This window comes from Miscanthus floridulus, chromosome 1 (genome assembly GCF_019320115.1).
Source record: "Miscanthus floridulus cultivar M001 chromosome 1, ASM1932011v1, whole genome shotgun sequence".
In the NCBI taxonomy this organism is placed as follows: Eukaryota; Viridiplantae; Streptophyta; class Magnoliopsida; order Poales; family Poaceae; genus Miscanthus; species Miscanthus floridulus.
Genome location: NC_089580.1, coordinates 175,042,908 through 175,069,459, shown reverse-complemented (window position 1 = coordinate 175,069,459; position 26,552 = coordinate 175,042,908). Strand labels below are relative to the sequence as shown.

At 50.6% G+C, this 26,552-nt stretch overlaps 2 protein-coding genes and 1 pseudogene across 2 annotated transcripts; all 3 read right to left on the bottom strand.

Moving 5' to 3' along the window:
• LOC136548852 (proline-rich protein 4-like) overlaps positions 1-8,931 on the bottom strand; it is an 87,356-nt pseudogene extending 78,425 nt beyond the window's left edge.
• Positions 8,932-18,445: 9,514 nt separating this feature from the next.
• Positions 18,446-20,238, bottom strand: LOC136503038 (proline-rich protein 4-like). The gene is made up of 2 exons (XM_066498247.1): positions 19,864-20,238; positions 18,446-19,234 (listed from the first exon to the last, which is right to left on the bottom strand). Exons 1-2 carry the CDS (start codon positions 20,036-20,038, stop codon positions 18,642-18,644), a joined length of 768 nt encoding a protein of 255 aa, XP_066354344.1. The 5' UTR covers positions 20,039-20,238; the 3' UTR covers positions 18,446-18,641.
• Positions 20,239-24,940: 4,702 nt separating this feature from the next.
• Positions 24,941-26,011, bottom strand: LOC136503031 (uncharacterized). Its single transcript, XM_066498244.1, has one exon. The coding sequence runs from the start codon at positions 25,969-25,971 to the stop codon at positions 25,003-25,005; it is 969 nt and encodes a 322-aa protein (XP_066354341.1). The 5' UTR covers positions 25,972-26,011; the 3' UTR covers positions 24,941-25,002.
• Positions 26,012-26,552: the final 541 nt, after the last annotated feature.

Genomic DNA, 26,552 nt, shown 5'->3' with positions numbered 1-26,552 from the left:
TCAGTATCAACCTCGATTTGTTTTACTACTCCGTCGAGGGTGGATTTCAGCCTCCTCATTTCTCTAGGGGTATCCTCTTCCTCGACAACTACCACTTTGTCACCGCGCTTGCGAAGGATCCGGACAGATTGGGTTCGAGGCTCATCACGAATGATCTCCTCAACCTCGTCCTCCTCTTCCGCAGTAGTAGGGCTCACCACAGCGGGGCTCTGTGGCTGAACAGTGGGTCCGAGCATGACTTGTGACCACTCAGGGGGCACCATTAGCTCCTTGGGTACACCTGGTCTCACCGACCCAGACTCTGCTGCCTCGCTGGCAACTACAGTTTTAGCTTCTGAGGGTCTGGCGCTACCCGACATTGCTTCGGGCATTGTTGCCGAGCCGGCCTCTACTGATGTCGGTCCCTCACCGTCTCCAGTTCCACCTACAGCAGTTGTTGTTTGTTCCGCCGATCACCGAGCACTGGGGGACCCTGACACGTGGGCGGAAGGCGCTACCTTTGCCTCGGGATCAGCTTGAGACTGCTTGTCAGTCTGGGTGGGTGACTTTGGATCCTCCATGTGCCTTGCGCTGCATCAGAACATTTGGTCAATCACCCAAAAAACAGAGATTAAATAGCAAAACAATAACAATGCGAGGTTACTTACCATTTGTTCGAGCCCCTAGGTGCGGCTGTGGGGTCGACCTCCGTAGCATCGGGTGGAGGTCTGTCCTCCTCTATAGTTGGCCTCTGCTCCGCTTGTTGTTCTGGTGTTTGCTCCGCCTGTACCACCGGGTTTAGTCCCATCTGATGCTCGGGGACTCCCGTCGCCTACTGCTCGGGGACTTCATCGCTTCCCCTTGGTTGCTCCTCCACACGTGTTCTGTGTGAAGTTGTTTGCACGCTTGGGGGAGGAGGAACTGTATTGTCGTTGTCGTCAGACCACTCCATCACCACGGCCCTCTGTGGACGGCTAGTCTAGTCGCCACCTAGTGATATACCGCCCGGTTTGCGAGGAGCGGTCGTTGCCGTCTTCCTCTTCTTCCGGGCCAGCTCGTCTGCCGCTGCTCTTTTCCCCAAGATTTCTCCGATAATGGGGGGGGGGACACGCCGTATGATCAACATCCGAATCTCTAGATTCTGATGAGATACCGACGAAACTTTCTTCAGGGTGTTCTGTTGGTCGGACGTCCACCGATGGCGGCCATTCAGCTCTCGGCACGTCAAAAAAATATACTGCTCTGTCCTACGAATGGATCTTTGCATAAGTAAGTCAGTTCCCTGCTCGGCGAATCAACAATTGAACAATGCAGGGAAAGATTGTTACCTGAGGAGGCGGGTTGGTACAGTTGAAGGCCTTCATTTCTTTCGGCCAGCTAAATGAGGCGCTAGAGGTGAATAGTTCTGTGGCGCGGCACACTACTTCTTTCCTTGATAGCCGTTCAGGTCTCTCTCGGGTTCCATCGTCATCGCCCTTATAGTCAAAAGCAGGGTAGGCCCTTTCCTTGCAAGGCTGGACACGGCGTACTATGAAGCTTGCTGCCACAAGTTCACCTCTCAACTCCACCCCTTGAATCAAGTCAAGGAGCTCCTTCACTTGCTCCATATCGACACTCCTTGGTCTCTCCGACCAGCTTCTTTGGTTCTCCGGGATATGGTGGATGTCACAGCGGACGGCCGGGTGGTTTTGTTTCATGTAAAACCACTTGGCATTCCACCGTTTCAAGGAAGTGTTCAGTGGTACACTAATATAATCGCTGACCATTCCATCCCGGAGCTGCAGATATACGCCGCCGACCACCTTGGAGCCACCGTCGCCTTTCTTCTTTAACCAAAATAAATGTCTAAAGAGGTTGAAGTGCGGCAGAATCCCAAGAAATGCCTCATAGAAGTGAATAAAGATTGAGATGTGTAGTATAGTGTTGGGGTCGAGATTGCACAGACGGATCGACCAAAATACCAATAGATCTTGCAAGAAAGGATGAACAGGGAACCCCAATCCATGCCAAAAATAATCTTCAAAGACTACAACTTCATCGGTGTTAGGCATTGGAAAGGGCTCACCAATGGCTGGACACCATCCATCGGTGACGCGGTCAGGAAGCACGCCCGCCGTCACCATTCTTTCGAGCTCCGCTTCTCCGGTGCGCGACAGCGTCCACTCTTCGTTGCGGCTGGCTCCGCTTCCCGCTTTCTTTGGGCTTGTTTTCTTCGGGTTCGCGGCTCTCCTCTTCAGCGCCATCGCTCAGATCTGAATACGGCCTGGCGTCGGCAGCGTTTATGGCTGTGAATCTGGAGGTGTGGTGGCTGAGATGGAAGATGAAATGGCGAAGTGGCAAAGGTGGGCAGCGGTACTGTTACAAAGCACTTTCCCCACCTTTATAACTCAAGGGTTTTTGGGAAACCGTTCTCGCGATCTACGCCACTGCGATTTCTCCGATGCGCCAAATGGGCCGTTACATGGGCTTCCGCGCAAACCGCAGCCCACGACGCTCATTTATCGCTGCCTTCAGTTGCTCCTCGCCTAAATATCACCGACTTCTCTGCCATTTATTGAGGCTTAGTAACTGACACTGTCCAGTTGTTACTCTGGTTTTTCCTCCATGGTTGGATTACTCCTATAACTCCGCCTACAGCTCGGGGACTGGTGGTCTTTTCCGTTGGTTTTAGGTTGTTTTTCTATTTTTGACCCTAGCACCACGTGACTGCGTCACCTACTGTCAGGCTTGGGGACTAAGTGGGCACACTTCACCTTGTGGTGAATGTGCTGTGTCTCTTTTTGGGCCACGCCCGAGGACTGGCTACCTGATCGGCTGGTTTTCTGCTTTTCTTCTAGTTTCTGAGCCTGGCACCACAAGACTACATCATCTACTGTCAGGCTCGGGGAATAAGTGGGCACACTTCACCTCATGGTGAGTGTGCGGGATTTTTTCTCAAAGACTGCATGCCTATAGAGGAAGATTGACTCCTACAATTTTGTTCGGACTCTAAGTGGGCACACTTGGTTCACTGCGGAGAAATTTTCAATTATGTACTTGAGCTCCTTACACCCTTATGGCAAGCCGTACTTGGGTCACGCTGCTCGGCGACAGGTCACACTGCTCGGCGACGGTTCACGCTGCTCGGCGACAGGTCGTGTTGCTCTGCAACAGTTCACACTGCTTGGCGACGGTTCATGCTGCTCGGCAACAGGTCGTTTTGCTCTGCAATGGTTCACACTGCTCGGACAAGCTCAAGGCGGCGTTGCACAACGGGTACAAGGTGCTCGGGGACTAGCTGTGGGGGGTATGACCCCGGATACCCACGACAGACCACATGGGCTGCGCCCCTAGGGGTGGCCCAGCCCACAAGAAGAAGTCTTGCGAGGCACGACTCTGCTCGGCGCCTTCCGTAAGACATTGGGAAGATATCTTGAAGATACTACGAGATCTGTTAGGATATGTATGATCCCAAGATTCTTGTAATCAGTTATTACTTTCTGGTTATCTCTTAGATCTAACCAACTTGTAACCCTGCCTCCTGGACTATATAAGGCGGGCAGGGACCCCCTCTAAAATCACGGCATATCATATGATAGCTAATACAAACCAATAGACCACGGGAGTAGGGTATTACGTCATACTGATGGCCTGAACCTATCTAACTCATGTGTCTCTGTTGCCTTATTGTTCCCGCACTCCTCTACCGATCAATCTACCTTCGTGGGATACCTCTCGGAGGACTGCCGATGATAATCTGTCGACACTAATGTTGGTCATAGCCATTTGTATTCCCCAAATCTTCATTTGAAAAATATCCTTCATGTCCCACAAGCACACAAAAGTCTTTGTTCAGTTAATCATCTTACCCGAGATAATGAAGTATTTCTTGAATTTCATCCGAATCATTTCTTAATCAAGGAGCAGGTGACGAAGAAAATTCTCCACAAAGGCAGATGTGAGGGCGGGCTGTATCCACTGCGGCCGTCTAAAAATAAACAAGCACTCGGTGTGATCAAACTATCCACGTCCCTATGGCATCATCGGCTAGGCCACGCCTCATCTCGTGTTGTGCAACAAGTTCTGCACCATCATAAACTTCCTTTCGCTTAAGAGTCGAATAAGACTAGGGTTTGCGATGCATGTCAACAAGGCAAAAGTCACCAATTGCCTTACCCTAAGTCATTTAGTCTGTCAAGTCATCCCTTTGATCTTGTTTTTTCGGATGTATGGGGACCTGCACCAAGTTCTGTTAGTCGTCAAAACTATTATGTGAGTTTCATTGATGATCACACTAAATTTGTTTGGCTATACTTGTTGCGCCACAAATCTGAAGTCTTCCAATGCTTTCATGACTTCCAAAACCTTGTTGAACGACAGTTTAGTCATAAGATCCGTGCTGTCCAGACAGATTGGGGAGGAGAGTATCAAGCCTTGCATTCCTTCTTTACTCGCATAGGCATAGCCCATCATGTTTCATGCCCACATGCGCATCAGCATAATGGATCAGCTGAACGCAAACATAGACATATCGTTGAAATGGGTCTTACACTCCTTGCTCATTCTTCTATGCCTTTAAAATTTTGGGATGAAGCTTTTAATATGGCCGTGTTCATCATCAATCGCCTCCCTTCCAAGGTGTTTGATAATCAAACTCCTTATGAGCGCTTGTTTGGTAGCCCACCAGATTACACCTTTCTTTGCACTTTCGAATGTGCAGTGTGGCCTAATCTTAGGCCCTATAATTCCAAGAAACTTGAATTTAGATCTAAGCAATGTGTCTTCCTCGGTTATAGCAACATGCACAAGGGTTTTAAATGCTTAGATCCGAAGGAAGGGCGTATTTACATATCTCGTGATGTCGTGTTTGATGAGCATGTCTTCCCCTTTGCCACTCTTCATCCAAATGACGGGGCCTGACTTCGTTCAGAACTCGCTCTCCTTCCAGATGTACTTAAAAACCCCTCTCTGGATTTGGGGATGCAAATTTCCATGACCAACGTTTGTTATCTCCTGCCTCTACTAATGTTTTATCAAGTCCTAGTGCTGCTCGTGTTGAAATAGGAACAAATGCGGAAGAAAATCATCAGGTAGTGCTGAATGGAGGGGGATATCATATGTGCTCCCCAACTGGGGGCAGCTCGTGCCCCGAGCTGGACTCGCCTGGCACGGGGGCGATTGCCTTAGGCAGATCAGCCCTGGGATCGGAGAGCCTAGAGCTGTCGGGCGCGTCGCCTTCCTCCTCTGGCGCGACGCGGGTCGTCGGCATCGGATCCTCCGAGCCGCACCACGATCCCAGCGAGCAGGGGACAAGCACAGTGCCGGTGCAGGATCCTATGATGCAGGAGTCTGTGGAGATTTCCTCGCTGGGATCTTCTGTAGACTCCAGATCTACTTCCTCGCCTGCGACAACTCCTCCGCGCCAGCCTACCACTCGCATGCAGCATGGGATTCAGAAACCAAAAATACGTACCGATGGTACGGTGCGTTGGTGCATGAATACATGTACACCAACAGAAGAACCTACTACCCTCAATGAAGCTCTTGGAGATCGGAATTGGGCTGCAGCAATGGAAAACGAATGTCAAGCCTTGCTGCGCAACAAGACATGGCACCTTGTTCCTCTTCCCAAAGGCAAGAACGTCATAGGTTGCAAATGGGTTTACAAGGTAAAACGCAAAGCTGATGCAACTGTTGATAGGTACAAAGCACGACTGGTTGCAAAGGGTTTTAAACAACGCTATGGCATTGATTATGAGGACACTTTCAGTCCTGTGGTGAAGGCAGCAACCATTCAGCTAATCTTGTCTATTGCAGTCTCCAGGGGTTGGTCACTTCGCCAACTTGATGTACAGAATGCATTCCTTCATGGCATTCTAGAAGAAGAAGTATACATGCATCAACCACCGGGCTATGCTGACAAAACACATCCCAACTATGTCTGCAAGTTACATAAGGCACTCTATGGATTAAAACAAGCACCATGGGCATGGTATGCAAAATTATGCAAGAGATTGGAAGCACTTGGTTTTGTTCCATCAAAGGCTAACACATCATTGTTCTACTACAACCGTGGTAACCATAGTATTTTTGTATTGGTTTATGTTGATGACATTATAGTCGCAAGTTCCTCACAGGATGCAACCGAGGCATTACTCAAAGATCTGCAAGGGGAGTTTGCACTGAAAGACCTAGGAGACTTGCATTACTTCCTAGGTATTGAGGTAAAGAAGGTACCGGATGGGCTACTCTTGTCTCAAGGTAGATATGCCACAGACATTCTCACTCGGTCAGGGATGGACAAAGCTAAGGCTATTGATACTCCATTATCTATGTCAGAGAAACTCAGTGTTACTGATGGTACAAAGCTTGAGACTGAGGATGCTACATGCTACAGAAGTCTGGTGGGAGCATTGCAATATTTAACTCTAACTCGCCCACACATATCCTTCTCTGTCAACAAAGTCTGTCAGTTTCTTCACTCACCAACTACAGCTCACTGGAGTGCAGTAAAGAGAATCTTAAGATATGTCCATGGGACTATGAATTATGGTCTCAAAATTAGAAGATCAAAGTCAATGATGGTTAGTGCCTTCTCAGATGCAGACTGGGCTGGGTGTGTAGACGATAGAAGGTCGATAGGAGGTTTTGCTATCTTCCTTGGTGATAATCTAGTCTCATGGACGGCTAGAAAGCATGCTACAGTGTCATGGTCTAGCACTGAAGCTGAGTACAAGGCACTAGCAAATGCAACTGCAGAAATGATGTGGGTGCAAAAACTACTCATAGAGCTTAGGATTGATCATCCCCTAGCTGCACGGTTATGGTGTGATAATTTAGGAGCCAAATACCTGTCAGCCAATCTAGTGTTTCATGCAAGAACAAAGCATATAGAAATTGATTTTCATTTCATCAGAGAACGAGTGGCACAGAAGTTGTTGGACATAAGATTCATCAACTCTGGAGATCAGCTCGCTGATGGTTTCACCAAGGCGATCACCGCAGCAAAACTAAGACAGTTTAGAGTCAATCTTAACCTTTCTAGTGGCTAAGATTGAGGGGGAGTGTTAGAATGTGTGGTTAACCTCCCTGGTACATCCAGGTTCTTTGTACTTATATATGATCCTTTCGGTTGTTATAGATAGGAGGTGATTCTTGATTGTAGGGATTTCCTTGTAATCCTGTTGTAACCATATATGTGTACATGCCACCGCCGAGGGGCTTTTTCCTCAGCCTATATAACACGCAACCCAGGGCCTGAGCACGACACCTGATTCCACCTATTCTCACAGTGCGCGTACTTGGTGGTGTACTGCGCGGGGTTGCAGCTGCTGCACGTGGGCTTGAAGTCAAGGACGGTGGCCTCGAACCAGGAGTCGTGGAGACCATCTTCGTCAACGTGGACCTCGACTGCCATGTCGGAAGGTAGGGGCATGAGTGGGTCCAGCGCGAAGGCGGTGAGGACGAACGAAGGGGAAATGCCGTCGGGGAGTTGTCGGTGGCTGGTTCGAGGAGTAGGGCGGCGTGAGGAGGAGGTCGCCCACGAGGAGCTCATTCCTGGTGGAGTGGATCTGCGACTCGAGCACCTGTAGGGTCAGTGGTGGCGCAATAGTCATCCTCGTCATCGAAGGGGGCGGAGATGAGCGATTTGAGGGTGTCATGGGGCAGCTGGTACTTGGAGGCGAACCACTGGTCGGTGGAGGTGTACTCGGTCGCCGCAGCGTCGACGGTGAGATGCTTCGGGCAGGCGAGGTCGGACTCGAGCATGGAGCCGAGGCACGATGACTGGTAGCCACGGGGCAATGGGATGACGACCTTCTGTTCAGCGTCGAGCATCACGTCGGGGGCGGTGGAAGCGGAGTTGCAGCCGGTGGTGGAGGAGCGCGTGGCGGTGGAGGCCAACTCGTCGATCCGACACTCTATGTCCTAGCGAATCGTGTCTCGGCCATGAGCAACAAGTAATGCAGACCCATCACGCTCAACTCCTATTTGAAATCGGAATGGCTCCAAGTACCAATTTGTTAGGATCTACGATAGTACTTAGGAAATTTAGGACAGTAGCATGCAGAATTCAGGGTAGTAGCAATGGATCGGAGTGGAGGAAGGGAAGCAAAGCACAAAGTTGAGATCAGATGAGTGCTTGCATGAAAAGGCAAGTGGTTGTTACAGGCCCCTCCCCTCTGATTCTTTAGCTCTGCTCTTTGATTCTCTGATGGAGTGATTCCACTGGATTTCTAGGAGGGAGCAGAGTGGGGATCAGTAGAGAATTGATTCTCAGCTAATCCCCACCAAAATATAATAGAGAGATGGAGAGAATATGGAGAAGCAGGTTTTTTCGGCTCCCTCGCTTGTATACAAAATAGAGGAGTGATTCAGTTGCATTCTCTAAGGAAGCTGGGTCATTTTTTTTGCGTTTGGCAGCCGAAGAGTGATTCTCTTTGAGAATCTGCTCCATGGAGCGCTCCCAAACAGCCCCACAATATTCCTCAACGATGATCTCTCCTCCCTTTTCTATTACATATATAAGTTAAGCACTCTGTCGTATCATGCTGGGATCCACTTGCTTCTGTGACGCGCGGGTTGGGCAGCCTTGGCCTATTGAAGCGCCTTGGCTATGGGCTAGGCCCACCTGCTTTCCCTAACACCTCGCCAATGGCATCGGCGGCCAGCGGGACGCTGAAGGCGCCAGACTTGTCCACCTGTCCCACGGTCATGCTCTCGTACTCGCCCTTGCTATTATTGCACTTCACGGCAACCTGAAGACTTGGGGAAAGTAAATGACAGACAAATCATTGACTAGCCAACCAAACTGTTTGTAGTATATCATGAACTGTTCCTCCTGGCACAATCCGAGCACTTGGCCAAGCCGACAACAACCAACATTGTTGTCTCTCCTTGCACGGCATTGGCAAAACCTATCGCTATCATAATGCCAAAAACGGCCACCAGTAGCTGTCGTGCTTGGATCTCCATATCTCTACCACTTGTTCGGAGTTGTTGAGGAAGGAGAAGATGTGGTTGGGTGGGGAGCAATGAGTGGAACGCAGGCGTCTACAAATAGGTGCCGAGGTCTGATGACGCAGCTAGCTCGATCGGCTGAAGTTAAGTGAAAGTGTGAAACTAGTGAATGCAACCATGGCCAGCTAAATTGAGCGCTGCCTTTGTAGATCGTCAGTTTTTTTCGTGATCATGCCGCGACACATTTTTCATTAAGCAAAAGTAGAGTTTGTTACAACCTAAGCTGACCATGGTAATCCACTGATTATCGAGACCAGCGACCAAGAAAACACACGTGGTTGTGATTTACAGAGAAGTATTTTGCGACACACCAGCTAAGCACAAGGCCTAAATAGCCTCGGTGTCAAACCCGACCAAATCCAGGTTCATGGCTACCGGATCGAATTCGCCCCCAAACAACAACTCTAGGGCCTCTTGCTTGTTGGCCGACAAAGGGGCTGCAAAGGTTGCCCTAAACTTTTCAACAATCTCGGCGTCCGCAGCATTGGAGTCGACGGTGATACCAAGCTTCTGCTTCAGAACATTCTGCACCTGTAGCGTGGAGTTGGCCGTGTAGGGTTTCCTAGCGATGCGTTCGCTACGCCTCATCGTGAAACACGACCTTGGAGTCTTGGACCTCCTGAGCTTGGGGCCAGCACGGATGAGGGGGTTTGTAGAGGGATGCATATCCACGACTCGATCTCTTCTTGAATCGAACTCGACCGTGCCGGTCGGGGAGGGGTGCAAAGCGCGTTTCGCACGCTGCCGTCCTCGTTGTTGGATGTCGGATGGACGTCGTCAGGAGGGTTGTCGACCATGTTAGTGGTTGTCACCACAACATGGCCTGGTTCCAAAGCGGAGCAACGGTAGGGGGGTGGACCTTGGATTGCCGCCTCAACCATCATTGGATCCATCATTGTGTCTACTATCGTTGGCAGCTGCCTCAGCCGACTCCACAACGTGAGGTCCACCTTGCCCTCAAGTCCAACTCTCTCGCACGACGAGCTAGAGTGACCGTCCTACTGACACTCGCGTGCAAGGGGGCCCCCAAGCCAAGCACAGGCCCTGGTCGCACCCTCAGACACATGGAACTTTGAGGAAAGGTGTGCCTAGAACTCCGTCATCATGAAGGCAGGCTGATTTCCACCAACGAATGCGACTAGAACAAGGAAGAGGTCTGCTCCAGACGCGGTGTCCACGTTCCTCCGGATGATGAAGACCTTGACCTTAGGATGGCTATCAGCGTCACCGAGAGGTGGTGATAGCGACAGGCTGCTGCGACGACAATGACGACATAATCGACTGCTGCACACGATGAGGCGACGATGGTGTCGGTGTCTGGTCTGGCGCGGCACGACATCCCAACGATGAGTTGGGTCGCCTTGGACCCATGGGGCGACGTGTCACCGAGGATGAAGGCTTGCATGCAGGCGAAGGGCCTCGCTTGCACACCGGTGAACGACCACGCTTGTTGCCCTGGCCTGATGGACGGTACCCTGGCAGTGGAGGTAGTGGAACGGGGAGCGACACTGAGTGGCAATGTGGTTGTGCATGAGTCAGTTGAAGCAGAGACCCACAAGCTCCGATGGGATAGGGCGGTGGCGTTTGGGTGCCGTTCTCCCTGGACAACACCGGTGACGACGACTCTCGACCATCTAGAATCTATTGGCGTTGACATTTGGCCCTCGATGGGGCTACCTGGGTGTGTTAGGTATGGATGCCCTATGCCATGGGCTGAGGCGCTGGTGTACCAGGACTCTCGCCACTGACTGCGAACCAAGGCGACGCTGCATAGGCAGTCACGCGGTGTAACACCCTCGGTGTTATGTGAAAGTGCAATCAAACCTTAGTTGTGGGTTTTGGTGATAATGACAATGCAATTAGAGAACTAATGAGATTTATCGAGATGACAAGCAGGGAACTTGTATTCGAGGATGCTACATGGAACAGAGGAGTCCCCAATTACAAATGTAGATGGCTTCAAACTCAAAGGAGGTTTAAATTCTTTTATATATTGAATTTGAGTATAAGAAAAGTCGTACTATAAATGGGGGCACAATGCTTACGCTAATATGTGCTACCAAGTGCTCAAACAACCACAAGCATCCTCAGATTTATAGCCAAGACAGTCTACACTTCACTATTACACTTGCTATCTTGCGTGGTGTGGCACTGCCGCACTTGAAGAGAGGCTCGCCCGACCCCTTGGTCACGGGCTCTGGTTTGCCCGACCCTTTGGTCGCAAGCTCCGGTTTGCCCAACCCCTTGGTCGCATGCTCTAGGTCACCTGACCCCTCAGTCGCGAGCTTCGGCTCGCCCGACCCCTTGGTTGCGGGCTCCGGTTCACCCGACCCTTTGGTCGCGGGCTCCGTCTCGCCCGACCCCAAGGTCGCAGGCTCCGGATCGCCCAACCCTTCGGTCGTGTCCTCGTCTTGCTTGACCTCTTGGGTGCAGTGTCCGTTGAGGGCTGGGGGAATATATACTTTCCCTTTCCTTCCCAACGGCTATCTACGATTTAAGTGACCGTTGGGGGCCGGGGTAATATATACCTTTCCCCTTCCTTCCCAAGGGTAACTAACCAGCTCTCTTCTTCCTCATTTCAGCATGCCCAAAATAGAGCAGGAGCTCTCTCTCTCACTCCATTGTTGACCTCAAGCCCTCAAGCAAATCCATTGATTTCCCCATCAACTCTTGAGGAAAAAGGGTCCCAAACTCGATTAGAGAGCAGCTCCATTGATTCCCAAACTCTAAAGAGCACTTGGTTCACGTTTTGGCTGGCGGTTATGTTTGTTACTCTTGGAGCTTGGCTCCTAGCCGGCTAAAGCGTCGTCCATGGAGCTTGCCAACTTGTGTGGTAGCCCCAGGAGGTTTGTAACCATCTCTTAAAGCTAGTAAACTCACCCCTCATCTCAAGAGTTAAGTCTCTTGACTTGAGAATGAGGAAGGGCTGGAAAGCTCTAAGCCTTAGTGGCTAACCTCAACAACATGGAGGTAGGCAAGCCTTGGTGATGAGCCGAACCACGGGATAAATCATTGTGTCACTTGTGCTTGATTTACATTACTTGCATGACATATTATTGATTGAGGTGATTTCTAAAGTTTGAGGCTGATCTACTTGTGTGTGGTGTTCCCACCACTTTCAGCTGTTGATCTGTGATCTACTACCCTACAAGAAGCTAAGAAATATACCCAATCTAAATTTCATTGGGAAGATTTTGAACTATGAACTAATCTCTCCTACAGGTGCGATAGTGCCGCGCTCACAGAGCGATAGTGCCATGGGAGAATTTGACTTTGGTTTGAGTTAAATTTTTACAGGTCTATTCACCACCCCTCGAGGCGTACCAGAGATCCTACATTATGCCCTAAACAAATTACCAAACTATGTCGTGAGCATCATGTTTATGTGATAATGCATGTGATGGAAGGTGTAGATAACATTTTTGTAACTTTAAATGATCAATAACAATGTTAAATGATAAGCTATTCCATAACTCATATCTATCAAGTAGGGTTTAAAACTAATTTTTATTGAATAAAAATACTATAGAACATATATGTAGCGCTTAAATAAAGTTTGGAATATGAACTTTGTAGATGACAATGAAATACTTAATGTAGAAAAATAACATTGTTAGCCAACATTTCTAATAGCCTAGAAATACAACTTGGAATCAAATTCAGCTCATAGACTTAGAAGATTTGTAAGTATATAGATAGCTAGGCAATGCCATGTTTGGCAATTTATTTTGTGAAATCGGGTTAAGAATAGGTGTTATGTTTTAGCTCAGTTTGGTAGCCTCATATGCCATCTTGAGCATGGTGAAGATGGTTTAGGTCTAGAAGCAACCATTTAGTTGTTATAGGTGCTTTAAAATACGTGCACGACACATTCTTGGGTTGGCCGGGTGGACGCGGTCACCACGCTCGGGCACACGTTGTCGTCGCGCTAGTCGCTCGCGTGTGCACGCACTACCGCGCATGGCCAGCCGTGGTTGCCTCTGGTCTGGTTGCCACTGGCCTCTACCATGCGAAGCCGCTGCTGCTGCTTGTGTGACCATGCGGTGCTGCTAGCTGTCCCGCCGCACTGTCGATCCGCCCCACGCCGCGACGCAGTCGTTGCCGGTGCCATCGCCTCACCGTCACGTCCGTGCTTCTCTCTGCACCTCTGCTCCACTACTGGCCCTGTTTGAGGCCGCCACTGCTGTGCGCACGTGGTTGTGCTCACCGTCACCTTGCCATTTATGGCGCTGCGCTGCGCAGGCCATGGCCGGTCGGGGACGCGTGCGCTTGTCCTTTGTGTCTACGCGCAGGCCTTCCCGGTCACACCGAGCATGTCCTACCAAGGCGAGGCCATGTCGTGCCACCTACCGGCCCGTCTCTCTCTCTCTGCTGCCACCATTGGAGTCACGCCCCACGCAATTGACCAGCGAGTGGTCATCTCCTTTCAATTCTGCGCGCATGTGTCTCCGCCATCAAGTCCTCTTGTTGTCCAACCCCACCCCGCCTTGAATGGCGCCCGATCAAGCTCCAATTTGGCGTTTTTCCTGCCGCCATGCCAATAAGGCCGCGTTCGGCCATGGATGAGGACAGCCCTCCTACCATCCCTCCCGAGCCAATTCACCTACACCACTAGTTTCCCCTTGCCTCCCTCTCCACCTTGCGCATGCTAGTGGAACCGCTACCGCCTCGCCGTCACCGCTGACACGACCATGCCACCATGGTGCGCCGCCGCACGGCTCAGCTGCATGTGGCCACACCTCCTCCGCTATCCTTCACCCCAACCGTCACCTCGGCTACGTCCACGGTAGTCTACCGATGCTCCCTCGCTAGCCAGTTAGGTTCTTAGGTGCTCTGGATCACCAGGGCAGCTGCGCCGCCGCCGTGGATGGGCGCGTGTCACTGTAGCTCACTCCAGCGCATCCCGCCACCCTACGTTGCTGCTTGTTGTAGGTGGTTGGACCGTAGTTGAAGGTCGGCCCAACCGACGGGCCAGCACGAGCCTCTGGTGGCCGGCACGGTCGCGCCGTGTCATCGCACGCCGCGTCACCGTGTGCTGAGTCGCTGGGGGCGTGCGTGGGTGAATTAGGGAAAAGTCAGGGGGTTATGTGAGAAGGTCTGAGAGAGGAGAAAATAGTGTTAGTACTTAGTTGTAAATTGGGAGAAGTTCAAGGTCTCTTTTGCAAAATCGCCAATGCGCGCGCACTATGTCGCGTGGGCTGCGCGTGTGAGCCGCGCGGGAGATTTAGTTTTCTTTTTCATAAGGAATTAACAATGGTTTTCTAATTTAATTTTTGAGCTGATCTTTGATAAATCATATAAAATCATGTATGTGTCAAAAAATTGTGAAACAAATTTTGTTAGGTTTCTAAAATTGTGCTCTATCATTTGGTGTATTTAGTTCATGTTTATACGTGTTGACATTAGGAGCTATTAGATCAGTTGAGGATGCTTAATAATATTAAGTTAATTATTGTAGAAATTTTTATGGTAAATTGGTGATAGCTTTAGTCCTAAAAATTTTATAGTAGCATCATTGTATTATTATGTGCTCACTGTAATTTTTGTAGCCTTAGAATAGACTAAGCATAAGGGTAGTTAAATGCTCTTTGTTTCAATATACATTAAAACATTAGTAGAAATAAAGATATAACCTTAAATTACAAAATTGTTTGTTAGTTGAATCCAACACCTTGCTTGATGAAGATGATAGTTAGCTTAGTATCTTAGTCATTAGATCTAGTTTAATAGCTTGGTATGCGCATTCTTAGTTTAAGAGTTGTTGTTGCCTGAATGCTAAGTGTTGCATCATCATCGCATGCATGTAGAGAACGAGTTGGCGGAGATCATGACCACCGGTGATCACGAGTTCGAGGAGATCATCAAGGAGTATGAGGAGGAGATTCTCATGTAGGAGGAGGTCCCAGAGCCACCACTGACTGACTCAGCTGACACCGTGCCTGCTCAAGGCAAGCCCCGGTGCATAACCTCTATTTTATAATTCACCGTATATAAATGTGTTGTACATTTACGATACATGATTTTTTTTGGAAACCACATGCATAGATACACATGTCCTAAGAGTCTTACTAGTGTAGGTTTGAGTAGATGATATGCTTAGGTCAACGGTAGCGTGAGTAACCTACCGTTGCTCACAATAGGAGATTATTATTACTCTCATAATACAATGATGAAAGGAAAAATGGAGATAGTGCAGGGATATGGTATGGGTATTAGTGGGTGTAACAGGTTGTGTCCCATGGTCAACGGGGCTTAGCTTGGTTACACTGTTTTCCCTGTTCATGTTGATTAAGGACCATCCATTGCTGTGGATGGTAGTCAGGTCACAGACTTATTATCCTAAGCACATACATGCTTATGGGAGCGGGAAGGCTCATTACGCTCTTGTCGTGGGTTCTGGCTCTTTCTAGACCGACTGATTGGAGGCGGGGAAAGGTAGAGGTCTAAGCACCATACTGAGATCAGGTCTCAAGTGTGGGGGCTTGGAGTCCAAGTTTGGACGGGGACCTACACCCCGTGATAGGAGTAGAATGGGTTGGTCTTGTTTGTGCCTGGGGGTACAAACGGGACATGTGTTTTGGGGTACCCAGCTGGGATACATTGGTTCACAAATCGTCGTTTCTATGAGACGGTACCGACATGTGCTTACCTAGAATGGTTAGCTAATGAAGTAATCATGACTGCTAATAAAACTTGAGTGTAAGGATAAACTATTAGTAATGCTTTCCGTAAACAAAAAGAAAATAGCAAACCCATATTGCCTATCATATCCTTAATAGTCGAGAAACTATTCCCACTAGTCGGGTAAGTCTAGCGAGTACATTGTGTACTCAGGGTTTATTTTACCCATGTTGCATGTGCATCTTGAGGAGTAACTCTTGTGTGAAGGAATCTTCTGGTGGGCACAGACGGATCCTTGTATCATTTTTTGCTAGATGTTTATTTTCATTCCGCTGTTTAATTATCGCACTCTGAACTCTGGTATTGTAATAAATAATTTCCAAGAACTCTTGTTGTATGAAATGGACTAAGTATTGTAAGCTCGTACTCATTATTGGATTCTGGATGTAAAACATGGATTGTTTCAAGTTTTTCCTTAGGGTGTGCTCGACGAAACTGTCCGATGTAGCTCACTTTCGAGGTGTTTAGTGTCTAGTGGAAGACGAGCGCCTCCGAAAGCGTGTTATTTTGGGCGGTTCTGCCACATGTGGCGTTCAACGGTTGAATCTCAGGGCCGTTGGTTGCACCGGTCCTGCGTCGATGACGACGCTTCCCTATTGCAGGCATCAGATGGGTACCTCCCACAGTGGCAGCGCTCTGCGCCGCGTCTAGAGCCTCTACCGACGGTGGAGGCGTGGCCCGAAGAGCCTTGCGAGCGACGTCCAGGTATGACGGGCGCATGGCAGAAGAAGCGAGTTTGTTGTTAGAGCTGCCCGCACCAGGGTCTTCCTCCCAACGCTGAAACTTATTCCTGCCAGCTGGCTGACGGGCGGGGAAAAAGGGAGGGGCATGCGCGGAGAGGGGAGACGGCGAGGAACTGCCCGAGCGTGTGACATCCTCCTCCTCGTCCTCGTCTTCCAGGACTTCCTCAACTACAACTAGCGTCTCGTCCAACATTCTTCCATTTGTGGAAGGCATCGGCAGGTCGGTGATGGATTTGGGCCCGGTGGGGGTGGCACCCGGCGTCGCTGGCGTTGAGAGAGCCCACAGTGGCGCCCCAACGCCGGATCCCACACCAACAGAGGAGGCTCGGGGAGAGTGGGTGGCGGCCGGTGTTGGGGTGGCGGCCAGCGGCCGGCAGGCTACGAGGGGAGCGGGAGAGGTGGGGGGAGCAAAGATGCTCCGAGGTGGCGGCGCAACCTGAGGAGGCGAGGTCTGTTGGGGTGGACGTAGAGGGAGTTGAGCTGGCGGCCGCCGCCGGCGGCAGCGGTGTGGGGTGGGGGGCAGCTGCCTGGGGCTCGCCATGGATGACCGTCGTGAACTGGGGTGCGGGAACCTGGAGCTCTGAGGTTTGGGCAGGAGTAGGGGTCTTGGACCCATCGGTGGAGAGCCTGGACGACGGGGGTGCCGGATCCAGGCTCAGAAGTGACATGGCTGGGGTGGATGCAGCGGATCTAGGAGGAGGATTGGAGTTGGGAGGAGGAGGCTGGTGGGGTGGGGGGGCAGGGACCAAGGGGAGGAGCGGGTCTCCCATCCCCAAAGATACTAGGTCGCCAGTTAAGGGGGCGTTTGGTTGGACCTCCTAAATTTTAGTCGTTGTCTCATCGGATGTTTGAATACATGTATGGAGTATTAAATATAGATTAATTATGAAACTAATTATATAGTTTGCGACTAATTTACGAGACGAATCTTTTGAGCCTAATTAGTCCATGATTTGGCAATATGTGCTACAGTAAACATATGCTAATAACGGATTAATTAGGCTTAAAAAATTCGTTTCGTGGAGTACTGACGGATTATGTAATTTATTTTTTTATTAGTATCTGAACACCCCATGCAACATCCTTCCGACACATCTCCTAAACTTTAGTAGCCGGATCCAAACACCCCTTAATATGGCCCCTTGCAATGTGAACAGTGTTTCCTTCAAGTCTACTCGTCCAGCTATTCTCGTACTCACCGTTAATTGTCCACACACCGTAGCGCAGCTGCATGTGGTCTGGTCATCGTCACACTGTCCACCTTTCTATGGCCTTGCTCAAGAGCTGATCTATGTGCGAAATTCTTGAAAGCCAGAGAGTGAGGGACCGATCACCATTTTTACACTGAACTCGGTGAGATTTTATACGTACTACACTAGTGACAATCATATTCCATGAGAGACAGTGAACTCTGCCGTTTGGTTACGTTGTGCTACTGCCTGCTGCCACTATTCTCTGCTGTGGAAATTCTTGGCCACTGTTCAATTCCAACGCCACCTAGCACCTAGCCCTGACCTGGCAGTTCCAACTTACATCTGGATAACAAACACCACGGCACCGCACCATGTTGCTCCCGATCGAGCCAAGACGGCGAGACCCCAGCTGCCGCGCGCGCCATCGAACCAGGTGGCACTCGACAATTCTCGGCAGGCAGGCAGGACCGCGTGACGGGTGGTGGAGATCGTGCGCCTCGTTCGTTTCTCTTATAATCCGTTTTTTCAACTTATTTTTTCAACCGAAATATTTTTCTCTCACAATAAATTAGCTGAAACAGTGTTTTGGCTTGTTTTTTCAGCGAAGCGAACGGGGCAATAGTGTTCAACTAACCGTGCGCTGTCGACTCAAGGAGAGGTAATGATGATTAATGAAAAGTTAATTTCAGAGTTGGAGCTCGTTCAGTAGCCCAAGGCCCGAATTAACACGGCACGGCAGTACTCAACAACCATCTCCATTTTCCCTGAAAGCCGATAGCGAAGCAGTGAAATAGAGCCCGAAAATCGGACACCACTGATGCACAAAAGGAAGAATTTTTGCTTTAGAAATCACTACCTTTATTTCTCAAATCAAGTAACGGACTGAAGCACCAATGCCACCGCGACGCACACGGGGCACGAACTGAACAAAACAATCACTGACAACACAACAACATCATCACCGAAACGAAACGAACATCACTGACACTCCAACATCTTCTCGCTTTGCTGCTGTCCTGCTCCTGCATGCCCGCCCGCACGCGCCACCTTAGTTCAATTTCTTGGGGAGCTTCTTCTCCTGCCCGCCTGCCGCAGCAGGCCGGGTCGTGTCGTCGTCGTCGACGAGCGGCGGGCACGGCTTCTTCTTGTGCATGAACTTCATCTTGGGCTTCTTCTTGAAGAACGGCTCTGGCTCCTCGGGCGCCGGAGGCCTGGGCTCCGGCACGGGCGTGGGTGTCGGCGTCGGGGGCCCGTACGTCGGCGTCACGGGGTTCGGGGTTGGCGTCGGCGGCGGCCTCGGCGGCGGGCCGAACATGTAGTGCTTCTTCTTTTTGCCGCAGGCGCACGCGACGGGGGCGAACACCGTGTCGTCGGTCGCGGCCGCGAGGTAGGTGGTGCTGCTGTCGCCGCCGTCTAATTGGCTGGTGGTGGGCGCGATCCTGGGCGGCGCCTGACCGACGCACGGCGTGCCCAGCGAGCTGTGGAGCTGCGCGAAGCAGTCACGGTCCATGCTCCCGTCGTCGCGCAGGATCTCGGCGGCGAGTGGGATACGGAAGACGCCGGTGTCGTCGAGGGGGCCAAGCGCCTTCGTCTCGTACGTCTCGTCGGCGCCGGATTTGCACTTGATCGCTACCTGCAGGTCTGCAGAGCACAGACGGAACAGAACTTTTTAAGTGTTCGCGGCCATAAGCCATGGGCCGCAGGAAAAGTTGAGCCGAGCGTAGTCAGGCCTGATTCAGGCATGCATGTGGATGTGGCCCAATCCATGATCATGTGTATTACTCTTACGTTGTTTGATAGATAGAGGGATAGAAATTCGCAAAACTTTTCAAAAATGTGAATGAGAATCAAAGTGTGCTATTTGAGAAAAAAAGTAGGCATGTCATTCGGAAAAATTGTGTGTGGTTCGCAAAACAAATAGTGTGTGCCTGTCTAAAAAGTTTATATCGGGTTAAAAAAATCTTTTTTGTTGAAGAAAGATCACAAGCTACCACTTATGTTTTATGTTGCACCTTTAAGGATTTAACTAGAACTGATCGTTCGAGTTACTGAACAAGAACTTGAAGTTTAATTTTTTTTTGGGACATAGTGCTGTTCCAGAAATTTGTCTCAAAACTCTTCACAGCTTTTATTTAGTTAGCAGCTAGGACCACATAAAGTTTCTTACTTAGAAAGGCAGTAGCTAGCTCTAGTGAGTCGGGCAAAATTTGAATGGTCGCAACAGAGCTAAACCAGTAGTGCAAGTGTGCAGGCAGGCGATTTGCATGTACCTTTGAAGGCATTGACATCGTTGGGGGAGCAGTCCAAGCACTTGATGCAGCCAACCACGACCGGCGGCGGCGGCGGTGCCGCCTCTGTCTTTCTCCAAGCCGTGGCGCCGAAGCTGACGGCCAAGAGCGCAGCCAAAAGAACCGCGGCTTGCTGGGGAACCTGCAGAGTCCCCATGTTGGATCCGGCCTGCAGCTGGCTGCTGCTGCTTCGTCAGAAGGTGTGTATATTTGATGAGGAAGAGAAGGCGGTGAGCTTGGATGGTGAGATGGTGCTCGGGTGCATGCGTTTATATAGGGGCCGAGGGGCGGGTAGTGACAGTGTGGCCGGCCGGCTGAGCTATTGATGTTTGGGAGGGACACGGGACAGGTGGTACTGGCCAGCGTCCATGAGACCAGCTCGTGAGGAATAAAAAGTTTTAGCGATGCCATGGAGGTTTCCGGTGGAGTCTCAGTACTGATTTGATCATTCCAGTCCGTGATCCTGCCTTTTTTTTTCCTAACCTAACGAGCCGAACTTTTCATACTGTGCAAACTGCAAAGAATTTGTGCCGACCGGCGAAAAGATTCATATTCATTTCGAGTGAGAAATCACTATCATCATATACCCAAAACTGTTACACTGATCCGTACGCATAGTACTTTTCGGCAAACGAATATTGTTTTTTTTTCAAAATAAATCAGCATAAGCCAATAGGACGAGTATCTTTTACACAAAACAGCTTCAGAAAAGCATAGTCTTTACTTTCCAAATACGACGTCACGCTTCCATGCACGCAGGTGCCTTCTGCGGCCGGCGTTTGAAATTTGAAGTCGCCAACGGTACAGTTCCTCACCGATCGATGTGGTGTGCGTGCTTCATCTGTCAGGGTGGCTCATAAACCTCGCACGGCGCATGCATGGTTTGTGCGTGACGGGAGAGGCCGGGGCCGGGCCGCCGGGAGAGGGTGGGTTGCACCAACCATGTGCGTGCCATGACCGACGGTCGATGGAGCACGTAAACAGTACCCGCCGGGCGGCACGCGGTGCGTACGTCGCTCCGGTTAATTGGGAAGCGTTGGTGACTGGCGACAGAGTCGTATTGGTGGGCAAGTAGCAGTGAACATGCATGCTAGGCACGTCATGGCCGTTTTAACATCTTGGATCGTAACCTCACGCTGCACGGCCAATAGCTGTGAATTGGTGATTGCTATGAATGGCCGGTGAACGTTTTGTAGCGTCCTTTGGCGTCCATGTGAGAAACCGAACAATTTTGTTGCAGTGCTCCCTTTCTAAGGACGACTGACAACAAATATATATACAACGGGGACTGGGACTAGGAGATGTTCGGCCCAAAAAGCACAAATACAATGGGCTGGTCCGTGCAGATCGTATTTCTTCACCTGACCTCGAACAGCCACATGGCTCCGGGGTTCCTCGAGATTCTTTCAGTGACTTTCCTCTCTAAAGTCACAATGTAACTTTCTCTCCATCTCTGCCCTCCAAATCAGATCCAAAAGCTATCCTTTCTCTCTGCTTGGGGGCCATCCGTAAGTGACTCGTTAGCTTCCCATCGGTGCGGCGAGCATGGCCGCCTTCTACACGGCCCTGGCAGGCGGCGGGTCGTCCCAGCCGCTGGCGCCGCCCGCCAGCCTGGAGTCGACGATGCCCTGCTGCGGGGGTGGGGGCACATCTGCGCGCGGCCGGGGAGCGGCCCCGCAACGGCGTCCTCTGCGCCAACCGCGAGCTCGTGGTGTCGCCCTCCGCGCTTGCCCTTGCCATGCCCAGGCAGCGCTGGTCGCCGAGCGCAGCGCACAGGCCCGCGGCGTCCGGACACGCTCGCAGCAGCTCTGACCGCGAGCTCCGGGAGCTCCTGCATTGTCTTCACGGGAGAGAAGCCAAGCCAAGGCAGAAAACGACTGAAGCCCTTTGATCTTGCGTCAACGGTGGAGATGTAGCGAAAGGTACAACGTGACTTGTCTGAATCTGCATCCGTCTCAACCTGTGCTAGTTACTGCTTCGTCGCTACCGCGTCTTCGATTAATAATATCTCTCGGGCTCTCGGCTCTCGCGTACCTGATACCTGATATTACTATCAGTTCAGTAATCAGTAATGCTCTGCAAATGGCTCTGCAAATGAAATAGAAGCCACGTGTTCGATAAATAATACCACATGTGTACGTGTTACGACATCCACTTTTTCTTTTTTCGCGTGTTTGATTATTATTGTAGGTGTGATTAATTATTTTATCTAAAGATTTAGTTAAACTTGAAAATATTTGATTGACTCGAAAGAAACTCTGTGTTCTTTTGGCAACGGATGGAATACAAGGTTGGCGGTCTTCTCAAATGAGAAAATCAATCAAATCAAACATAGCAAAAAGAAAGAAAAGAGGTTCGATAGTGAAATTCGACAATCCAAGGCCCAATATGGGTTCAAAAGACCATGAAAAGTACGGTCCAGTAACCGCAGAAGATAGCCATGCATGATAAGATGATAATCTATATACCCTTATAAAGCTAAACCCCATGTTTTATCTTTTCATGCAAGATATCCACAACATTCCGCACTAAGCGATCTTACTGGATGTTCTCGCTCTTCATGCAAGGTGTCCACATCATTCCTCACTCAGCCCCCACTGACTTGCAATCCTTTCATATAAGCTATCCATGTCATCACTTATTAATAACAAAAGAATGTTCACGTCATCTCCATTATGTACAATACTTTTAATTTTTAATCTATTAACGTACAAGTCACCTACATACGCTATTTGTCATCACCTATTCTTCTACACTGTGATCAAATATTATATTGTTTTTTCTTCTATTAGCTTACCGATTTACCAGATCTGATATAATAAAATAGCATGCAAGTTAAATTCATATAGATACACAATATACATAATACCATATGGTAGTGTTATATATATATTACATATTTATTTTTTAAAAAATCCCGCGGGCAACCGGCGGGGTATGCTTCTAGTTTATTTTATTTAGCATCCCACAATGTCTAAATAAACAGACAAGGTAACACTAAGATGGCCTCGTGTCTTTTGCCTCGCTCGCGGCCCGCCGGACGCCTAAAGTTTGGCCGCCACCTTTTCGACGATCGTGACCGCCTTATAAAGAACATCAGATACTGTATCTTCTTCGCCCACGTCTCCACCCTTTCGGCGGCGGCGTGCTCATGGTGCTCTCCAAGGAGGATCTAATCGTGGGGTGACCGCCATTTAGAGCCCATTCTTTGCTATGGCTGCTTTGAGGAGGAGAGGTTAGAGGTTGAAGATAAACTTTCAATACCCCCTGAACTTGCATCCTGGATCCGTCACTGATGCTTCCGGAGGCGGTGGGCAGTCGCTGAAAACGCGCTGCGAGGCGCCTGAGGAAGCTCCCCAGAATGACGAGTAGTATCGCCCTTCCGATAGTAGATAGGATAGCCTTCCCTACTGTTGTGAGGAGTCGGCGGCTGCCGGACGACACGACCAGGGGAACCGGTGGAACCCGTGTCTGGATCGTGGTGGCCAGAATGTTGACATTGCAGAATGCAGACACGGCCAGGGTTTTGTGGGAGCTGCTGTCCTGGGCTTGCTTGTGCTAAGGAAACGAGAGTGTGCAGCTAGCATATCTCCATCTGTAGTGGTATATTTATAGATTGTATATTGTAAGGCGTTAGATTAGCTTGATGGGAACTACTGTGCTGCTGGGGAACAGGTTTATATGAAACTCCAGCCTTATGTCTAGTCATCTGTAGCTCCTTGCTCAAATATGAAGCTGTGTTACAAGTTTTATGGCCCATTTCCCATTATTCAGCGTATTGGTGCAGTTGCCTATAAGCTGGCATTACCTGATAGAGTCAAAGATTCATTCAGTGGTCCATGTTTCTCAACTCAAGAAACATGTTCCACCTTCTGCAGCAGGTAGAGGAGGACATTACTCTGGTTCCAACTGATCCTGAGGTGGTCGTTCAGCCGGTGCAGCTTACTGGAGCAGGGATGGTATTGAAGGGTGCTTCGGCAGTTGCTCAAATCCAAGTCTGTTGGAGTTCTCAACGTGGGAGGAAGCAAATGATCTGCGCCGACGTTACCCAGCCAATCCAGCTTGGGGACAAGCTGGCTTTCGAGGAGGAGGTAATGTCAAGTACCGGTGTAAGGGCCACGGCACTGTTGGGTGTCCGGCAACAGGCGGGAAGAGTGCCTGAGCGCGGAATTAGACCGAAGACTGGTCGGTTAGATTGGTGGGTCCCAGTGGGGTCTGTTAGCGTTTAGTTGTGAATTCCGTTACGCGGCTTAGTGATTGATTGAATCAGGGCGGCTATATAAGCCCTTTAAGAGAGCGGTGGAGTTTTATCGAATAACAGAACTCATGTCTCTGAAACTCTGCTTCTCAAACCCGTCTGTTCTTCTGAACCTACACCTCTTCTTGCTATTCCCAGTCTAGAACAACGATTCCACACAGTTATCCGTTGTACTCCGATCAGGAACACAACAGCTTGGTGGCGGCATGGAAGCAGGCTGGCGTCGTCATCTCCGCCGTCGCCCGTCGGCCACCATGGACCTCATGACCTAGAAGACGGCCTGCTCCGGATTGTGGCAGCCATAAAGGAAGCAGGCAATGTTAAGGTCGGTGTGTGTATTACGTTTCACTTGCATTATATATTTATATGTATATATATACTATTATTCCACTCTCACATCACATGCATATGCATTATGCATGCATGCAAAATCTGTATGCCCGCAGCGGTTCGTGCCATCCGAGTACGGGTGCGACGTGGAGCAATCCGTGAGAGCGGCTGCGGCGGCGGCGAAGCCCGCGAGTCGTACAAGCAGTGGAAAAGCTCATCAGCAGGGAGAAGAAGCATAAAACGTCCTGAGGTAGAAGATAGTAAGATAAATCTGTGGTTCAAAAACCGAATAATGTTTTCATTCCTCCAAACACTTTTTAGAGGATGGAGTGTGACATAGATAACTCTTTGTTTTTTTTGCTTAGATTTTTAACAAACAATTTGCAGTCTCAAGATTATACTATAACAACAGTACCCCACTGACATCACCAAACAAGAACCACCCCAAACACAATACATCTACCGGCTACTTGTGCCGGAGGTAACAAGAGTTTAGTACACCACAACCATTTGCACGCGCGCGTGTCTTGAATTCAGAGGCCCAGACCCATGGCGACGGCAACGGTGAGCCCCAAAGCAACTGAGGTACCAACGAGACTGCATCCATGCTTCAGCGCCCCACTGTCGTACGGGCTGTTGTCCACCAGCGGCTGGTTGCCGAATCCGAACGTCTGCCCCACATCCTGCACGGTCTGTCCCTGCCCCGCGGCGGCGGCGGCGCCACCGAACTGATCCGCTTCCTGAGGAGGCAGCGGCGCCAGTGGCAACTCGGGCTGCGGCAATGGCGCCGCCAGCGGGGCCTCAGGTTGCGCCACTCCGCCAACTCCGGCTCCGACTCCGACGCCGTTGCCATAACCGTCTCCCTGTCCAAACGGCAGGTCGCTGCTCCCGTGGCCGATCGGCTCGGCGAACGGGGGCAGAGCCGAGGCCAGGCCGGGCGAGCCGGGCATCCCGCAGTGCTGCGCGGCGCGCGGCTCGTCGCTGGCCTTCCACGCCAGCTCGCCTCCCTTGTCGAGGATGCGCATGTCGCCCTGGTCCACCAGCTGCAGCGTCTGCAGGAAGTTGTGGTCGTCGGACTGCGCGTCGTGGGTGTGCCACACCGAGGTGCTCCCGTCGAACACCTCCAGCCCGTTCCACGAGAACACGAGCGCGCACGTGTTCACGGTGCTCACGGCCATGCACTCCGACTCCCACACGCTCCGGACCTCGGCGCCCGGCGCCGTCGTGTCCAGCACCTCGACGTAGCAGAAGTCGGCGCCGAGGCCCCCGGCGCCCGGCGTGGTCTGGGTGCGCATGAAGTACGCCGCGTACTTCCCCGACGGCGACGTCAGAAACAGCACGGGGTTCTCGTCCCAGTGCGGCGGGATGCTCGCCAGGATCTGCTGCTTCGTCTCACGCTGTATCGTGCCGGCCGGGGCCGGGCCCGTCGCCGCGGCGTGGGACGGGAGCAGAAACGCTAACGCGAGACACACGACAATGTGCGGCGGAACGCTGAGCTGCATGGCTGCTGGTTTGAGTTTTCGCCACTCGTGCGCTGCTCTCTGCAGGTGGAAGGGGGGCTTGTGTTTGCGCTTGTGCATGGACTGGCGACCTGGCGTGTCTTTTATAGCTAGAGATGCAGATGGAGTGGTAGAGCGTGATGATGGTGTAAAGGCAACGTTGAGTGGTTGACGATACCGGCTCCAATGTTTCAGTGGGAGATTAGGAAAGAAAATGAGCACAGGACTTCGCTAGGAGATTTGTTATGCTTGGGGTTGACGACCTTGCATTGTGACGTGCATCAGCCGGTAGCTGAGGATTATTAGTCATATTGATTGGAATCGATCGAGAATGGAGTGCACTTAGGAAGAGCGTGACTGCCAGATCTGATTCCAAACTGAGGAAGGGGTCCATTTCCTCTTGATGCAACGCGGACTCTCTATCGGGCTGGTCAACTTCACTTGAAATTGTTTATGCTTCAACTTAACCAATCCACCGATAGTTCGAATTCGATTTATCCATGTCGAAAAGCGCACGTTACAGTCTGAACAGCCTGCGCAATTTTTTATTTCTGTTCGAGAGAAGAAAATAAGAACCGTGAGCA

Bases quoted from the DNA above. Each gene is read 5' to 3' on its own strand.
- LOC136503038 (XM_066498247.1), bottom strand. From the start codon at position 20,038: ATGGGGACTCTGCAGGTTCCCCAGCAAGCCGCGGTTCTTTTGGCTGCG. The intron at 19,235-19,863 runs GTACATGCAAAT...TGTGCTCTGCAG, and splicing joins CGATGTCAATGCCTTCAAAG to ACCTGCAGGTAGCGATCAAG.
- LOC136503031 (XM_066498244.1), bottom strand. From the start codon at position 25,971: ATGCAGCTCAGCGTTCCGCCGCACATTGTCGTGTGTCTCGCGTTAGCG.